This window comes from Montipora capricornis, chromosome 6, assembly GCF_036669925.1.
Source record: "Montipora capricornis isolate CH-2021 chromosome 6, ASM3666992v2, whole genome shotgun sequence".
In the NCBI taxonomy this organism is placed as follows: Eukaryota; Metazoa; Cnidaria; class Anthozoa; order Scleractinia; family Acroporidae; genus Montipora; species Montipora capricornis.
In genome coordinates this window covers 44,490,316-44,497,580 of record NC_090888.1, presented here as the reverse complement: position 1 = coordinate 44,497,580, position 7,265 = coordinate 44,490,316, and the positions used below count along the sequence as shown (strand labels likewise).

At 39.7% G+C, this 7,265-nt stretch overlaps 1 protein-coding gene across 1 annotated transcript; it reads right to left on the bottom strand.

The window, feature by feature from the left end:
* Window positions 1-726: 726 nt before the first annotated feature.
* LOC138050546 (TNF receptor-associated factor 3-like) lies at window positions 727-3,790 on the bottom strand. Its single transcript, XM_068896869.1, has 5 exons — window positions 3,570-3,790; window positions 2,848-3,294; window positions 2,274-2,454; window positions 1,542-1,747; window positions 727-1,188 (listed from the first exon to the last, which is right to left on the bottom strand). Exons 1-5 carry the CDS (start codon window positions 3,653-3,655, stop codon window positions 1,035-1,037), a joined length of 1,074 nt encoding a protein of 357 aa, XP_068752970.1. The 5' UTR covers window positions 3,656-3,790; the 3' UTR covers window positions 727-1,034.
* Between the last annotated feature and the right edge of the window lie 3,475 nt (window positions 3,791-7,265).

The window sequence follows — 7,265 nt, the reverse complement described above, 5'->3', positions numbered from 1 at the left end:
AAAGGACCAGCTTTTGGACCTATTATATAGCTCGTTAAAAAGCCCGCTTCAAAACCTTGAAGGACCTTAAAAGACCTGCTATTTAAGACTTGTAAGGAGCCAGCTTAAGATTTCCCTATTTCCAGCGATTTTAAGATTCCTTTAAAAAGCCGGCTATTTCAGACATCATCAGTTTTAAGTTTCCTTAAAAGGCAAGCTATTTAAGACTGCTAAATAAGTCAATAATATTTCTTAAAAAGCCGGTTATTTAAGACTGGATAAAGAGCCAGCTTTTTAAAATTCCTATAAAGGTCGGCTATTTCAGACTCCTTAAAGAGCCAGCGAGCCATCTTTTCAAGATTAAAAAAAAAAAAGGCTGGATATTTTGGATTTTTTTTATGATTCCTTAAAAGGCAAGCTATTTAACACTGCTTAAAAAGCCAATGAGATTCCTTAAAAAACCGGTTATTTCAGAGCCAGCTTTGGTGCCAGCCTTTGGAGACTAAAAGGCCAGTTTTAATATTCACTAAAAGGTTTTTGTTTTAAGAATCCCCATACACCGGCCGTATCGGGCCTCTTATATAGCCCGTTTTTGAGGACTTGTTAAAAAGGCCCGCTTCAAAGACCCCAAGAAATTTAAAAGTACAGCTATGAGAAAAGAAGTTCCTTTTTTACTTTGAATAATTCTTCTCCCATTCTGCTATATTATCCATCATGCCTTGGTCATGCATAGTCACACGATCGCAGTTGGTTGCTAGTTCGTTTTATTGACATAACAGTTAAATATAACACGTAGTATAGGCATTTAAACTGTCTAAACCCCTTCAAGAAAATACAATTGTGACTTCAAATTGCAAGCTTCAATTTTAATCTACAAAGTACCATTGTCTTAGAAATTCACTCTTGATGACCCACAATTGCTGCATTGAAGATCCATCTGACAAAAGCGGCAATTCATGTCAATCATCCAAATGACAATAAATAAATAGAAAAAAAAAGTTTACATTGGTTCAAAACGAGAAGTTAATAAAGTAGACGAAATTTAAAATTTATAATTATGAATAGACCGGTTCCAGTTGATCCATCCTAACAATGATAGATCTTGGGATACCAGTTCTCCTCACATCTCGAGCCGTTTCCCCCTCTTTTATATTCACGACCGGGATGTTCTGGACGTGGTAACTGCTGTCGTGGCACTCCATGATAAAGCTGAAAAGCAATAAAATCTTAGCTAAATTTTTACGTCCTGACCTTCAGAGCAAACTTTTCCCTCCTCGTCGGATCTTACATACTCAATTTATCTTGGAGATTGCCCCATATCACCTTTTCACCTGTAACATTTTTACTTCTTCTTAAACGCCTTTGAAAGTTTTTTGTTATCTAAAGATCAGTTACACCTTTTGTGGGTCGCAAATTGTCTTGAAGTTCACCTAACGCAGATTAAACGAAAAAGCAAGGGGAAATATTTTCTGTCGTTTTGGAAGACAACACCAAATATAAATAAATATGGCATTTATTTACGACATATGAGACCGAATGAATTTAAGTGTCGTCTAACTAACCTTAATGCCACATGAATAGGGCTTACTCCCTGGACGTACTCCAAGCCATACTCCAAGTTGTAACCTTTCTTTGTGCAAAATAGGCGCCACCTCCTGTTCCACTTTTCAAACAAAGGGGAGCATGCTACTTGACTGGTGTTGGGGTGTACGGACCACTTAAAGGTACCGACCTCCCCGTTTCTTTGGTGCTGAATCACAAACCATGCCTGTATAAGAAACAGCAAATTGACCTTCAACTGTTTAGAAAGGAGAACGGATTATTTGCCGATGATGACGATAGTGATGATAATGATGATGATAAATTAATAATTTTTAACAATAGGTTAAAACGTAAAAAAAATATATATCCTTGTATTAGAATGGTTCCAAGCACTAATATTTTCCTTCTCTCTTTGGTCCTTATCTTCACCAAATACAACTTATCAGTCTTTGACGTATCAAATTCTCACCAAGCAACCCCCAAGAAAATATAAAAGAAGGTCATGTGTTTGGCAGCGGATTGAAGGAAATTTTGGCTACTTGTGAGACCCTTTACATTGTGTGGGAACGCTATAGACTCGAAGGAGTTAGGAATTTCCGAGAAGAGATAAGCGGTTCAAGCATAGAGACTAGTCAAGTTTAAACCTAAGCCAGACAACTTGCAACATTCACGGGACGAGGATGTTTCACTGTGTTTATATAATTAATAAGTGTCATCTCGCTGTGGACTTCATAACCTCCAACAAGACTCACCGCTTCGTGGCCCCTCCAGAGAATATTATTCCTCTCTTCTCTGAGAAGAGAGAAGTGTCTTGAAAGATTTGATTCCATGTGTTGCTCTATATTCCCTTTACGGACTATTTCTCCGCACCCCTTGATGGGGCAGTATTGGACAACCCCAGGGCACTGTAGGGTATGCGATGGCAGGAGATACCTAGATAAAAATGTATACTTGCATTATTACTTGGTATTTATTACCTGTACAACAGGTTTTCCTTTGTATGATAACCAAATGTGTTATTGCGGTATATTTGAACTTGTCTATTGAGTTTTCGGTAAGATATGAGAGTTGGATAATAACATGCAGTTAATTAGTGCGCCCGAATTCGATACTCCGCATATTCGCTGAAAGCAACATCGGTAGTTTTTTGTTCCTAGGTCGCTGTTTTCATACAATGAGTTACACAAAATCGGAGCAAAACAAATTTTATTTGTTATTACGCTATACAACCTTGCGTGTCGGATGACTATGAAACAACGTGCTGTCGATTTTTAATGTTAAGGACACCCGTAAGGATCTTAAGTTACAAAAAATCAAACATATTACCTTTCAATAACGTGGCCACAATTCAAGGGGCAGTTGGATTTTTGGAAACTGCAGTATGAAGCTCTGTGTTTTTCAAGGTCGGCGTGTTTGCATTTTTCCCCGCAACCACAAGTAATTTCCCTCATGGGACACGCACTCTCGTGGGCTGGCTGGGTTCTGCGCTTTACTGTTTGGTTGCATTGAAGACAGACCACGTCAATCTCTTGGCACTTTTCAATATGTTGTTTAGCCGTATCGAGTTGCACCTTGTCCTTGCAGGCAAGACAGTCTCCCTGAACTCTTGTGAGCAATTGTGTCACAAAGATATTTCGACAAAACTCTTGTACTATTTGGCGGCACAGCGGGCAAGGAACTGGCCGTGACGTTCCTTTAAGTTGGTCGACGCATTTACCGCAAAACGTATGACCGCATGGCGTGGCCATTTGAGCGTCCAGAAGAGGCTTTTTGCTGCCAAAAAAAAAATACCACAATTAGTAGGCTGCCATAACGTCTTCACACACCAAATTAAAAGGATTTTGGCGAATACTCGTTGTCTATTTCTAATAATTTTTTTGGAAATGTTTTTATCCATTGATTTATTCATTGTAAACATGACTTCGACTTCGACCGTGCCTTCGGCCCGAGCTGCTGCAAAGGAGACTACACGATGGCGGGATATTGTCAACATAAGCATGCCAAACGATTAATAAAGCATTTCGGTTTGGTTTGCTTTCACTACTTACCAAACATCGCAAAGAAACTCTATCTGAATGTCTTCGCTATAACCAATATAGTCGAATACATCATCTGATCGCAAGGAAAAACTCATTCTTTAACGCTTCAGGTCAGTTGGCTCCTGCAAGTTAAGCGAATATGATATTCTTCGTGTTATGCGATGTCATGATTCCTGTAATTTCATCCCATTCGGCACACGTGATTCCATTGAATGCGTCAATTGTATTTTACGCCGAGGCATCTTCAGCAAAGAGAAAAGCCTTTCCCTTCCTTACCAAGAATGTTCATAACTATAATAAGCTTATATTATTGCACGCAAGACACAAAAAGTGGAATAATGTAAACGTGTCCTCAAATGAACGACTTCTGTGGGTCACCTCAAAATTCAACTGCATTTGAAACCGGATACCGTAGTACGGAAGCCTTTAGGTTTTGCTTTTTCTCAGATTAAACTGACAGCACTGTCAAACTTTGATAAACATACAGGCTTGAGTCTCCGCTCTGTTTTTCTATCACCCGAATTTTGAGGCGCGAAGCGTCGAGCCTATAGGAAAAGAAATCCTCTGGTCAAGACAATTGCCCAGACTTTCACTATCATGCCTTATCCGTTGTTGGAGTTTCCGAGGTGTTGTGTCAGAAGATGGTCCCCAATATGTTTTTACGGATCCGGGATTTGGCTTACTTAGGGCCGAATTATACGATACGAATTTCTCGCATGCGACAAGCTCACGAGGATCGACAGGCCTACGACATGACTTACGATTGTCGCAGCGTTTTAAAACATGTTTTAAACTGCTACGACATTTTTCCTGACGTACACAACAATCGTAAATCATGTCGTGGGCCTGTCGTAAGCCGTTGTCACATGCGACAAAATCTTACCGTGTAAATCTGCCCTTACAGGGTACGATTTTGTCGCATGCGGCAACGGCTTAAGACAGGCCCACGACATGATTTACGAGTGCTGTGTACGTCAGGAAAAATATCGTAGCAGTTTAAAACATGTTTTAAAACGCTGCGACAATCATAAGTCATGTAGTAGGCCTGTCGAGAGCTTGTCGCATGCGACAAAATCGTATCGTGTAAATCGGCCCTTAGACGCCATGATTCGGGATTTGAGGGGAATGTAATAGCGCGACTCGGGATTATAAACGGGACACGGGATCTGGGAATCTTACAAAGCGGGATTCGGGAAATATCGCTTTTATTATGTAAGTATTGAGATTTACGCGCCGAAAAGATTCACATCACAACTCCTGATTACAGTTGAAGCTCTCGTAAGCGACCACCCAGGGAATTCGAAAAAGTGGTCGCTACAACAGCCTCCAGCAGAAGTCTATTGGACTTGTAAAATTCTTATACAGAAGATTAGGTGAACTTCTTCATTCTCATTCACGTTTGCCAAAATATCCGTTCAAAAGATTACCAGCCAAATATTCATTCTTGAAGAGCGAGGCTACCCTCAGCAGTCAGCTCTTAAACAAAAAGCCGAAACCAGTGAGAAAATTTGTAGCATTCAGTGTCAAAAAAGACAAACCACCAGTGTCAAATCTTCAAGCAATAGTGACGCGCACACTCTAAAATTTGTACTGAAAACCATCCATTACTGACAAAAATATACAAAAGCCTCCTTACAGATCATAAGAGAGGGGTAAATCACTCAAGCACATGCTCGTTAAAGCAAGGTTTCATAATTACTTTTGACCTCAATCTCACAAAAGGGAGACCGTACAGGTCTGTCACATTCTTTGAGACTTTCAGTGCAGTGGGTTGAGTTTTTCTTAAATTGTTGACACAGTGGTCGATTACGAGAGCTTGAAAACAATGGGAAAGTCTAGTTGGGTAATCCCAAATGTGGTTGCGGTCGCTTACTGGAACGGTAGCTTATGAGAGATTTCAATTAGAGAATTCAAGTGTCATTTAAAACGGGGTTTCACAATGGTGGTCGTAACTAGAGCTGGTCGCTTACGAGAGTCACGTGGTCGCAGTGAGAGCTTCGACTGGATTTAAAATCGTACGCGCTCACCAACCATGGGAAGTCCGGTGAAAATGTGAAGCAGTCATCTTAATTTCAAAAGTTGGAAATACCCAACCAAAATGATTCTATATTATTGTACAAATTATTCATCTCTTGCACGGCCCTAATGTCTGAGTCTATCGAGCGGCAAACCAAGGGGCGAAACAGAAGAGGAAGGGAGCGTTTTAGTGTAAGATTCACCAAACAGTAACTATTAACGATTCTGAAGAAGAGTCATTTGCCAATAACAACCATGAGACCCACGATGGTGTTAGTGGCGAAATTCTATCGTTAGATGACGAGGCTAATTTTTACTTTGGAGTGGTTTAACGGTTCGGAAGCACTATTCAATTCACTGACAGAAATTTATTTTCAGTGTTGTAAGAGGGCCCTGAAGGAGAGTCGAAATCTCATCTCCCAGCTTTTCTTTAAACTAAATCCCAGTCCCAGTAATGAAATTGAAAAGAAATCCCAAAGAAGGTTGTTGTTTTGCTCTTTTTGGAACTAGCTTTGAAGAGTTATAGGTACAAATGCTTCGTATTTTCCAGTTCCCATTCCGGACCCTACCGTAAATGCTAAGGAACGTTTTCGTCTGGTTGACGGGATTGAAAGACCCTATTGGGGGCCCTCTCAGCAGCGCTATAGAACTTTGCTGAAGTATGATAAACTTCTGGACCAAGAAAAGGTACTGCATATATTAAGAGAAAACTGAAAGAAACTCGAGATACATGTACTAGTTTACTGATGAACTCCACGAGAAGAGGTGTGCAAAGGATTCTCTAACATATGAGACCTTGACACAAAAACCCAACCACAAAAAAATTAAAAAACTTGTGACAGCGTCCCAACTCACCAAAGAAACAAGTTCTCTCCATATCAGAGAACTCGCACCTTTCCAAGATTTTGACTATGATTTATTTCTGGACCAGAGAGATCCGCTAGTCAAGAAATCCAACACTCACAGAAGTTAGAAATTTATACTCGTCTTGAGCAGCTTGTATTTCTAATTTTTTTATTTTTTTATTTTTTGGTTTTTATGTTTTGCAGTCATTCAGATCAAAATATCAGTCTGATCTTTTTTGTTGTTGTTGTTGCTTTCTTTTCTGCTTTTTTCGTCTCAGCGCTTCGTGCCTCAAACAAATTCGCCAATAAAAAAAAGATAATGAAAGAAAGCTCGAAATCTTTAACTGAACACTCGCATACCTGATACAACTCGGAAGCTGCACATCACCGTAAGGACAACCCAAGTCACCCATTCCGATTTAAAGTGCCTATCACCTCAACACACTTTTCCACTTTATTTATTCTCCGAAATCGTCCCAAATACATCGTGTTGTTTTTAGAACCTTTTGATTGAAATTTCACTTTTTTATTATTGGCTTTCGCAGACGGGAACAGTGATCATACTTTGATCCATAACCGAGCAATGAAGGAGAATGGGTTCGATACCGGGTTGACGTCACAAATTAATTTGCATTGAGATAGTTCTTTGAAAACAGCGATGCAAATTAATTTGTGACGTCAACCCGGTATCGAACCCATTCCCCTTCTTTGCTCGGTTATTAATCATGGTATGACCACTTTCCCGTTTTTCAAAGCCAATGAAAGGGTGAAATTTCAATCTAAATGTTCTAAAAACAACACCATGTATTTAGGATGAATTCGGAGAATAAATATATTGGAAAAG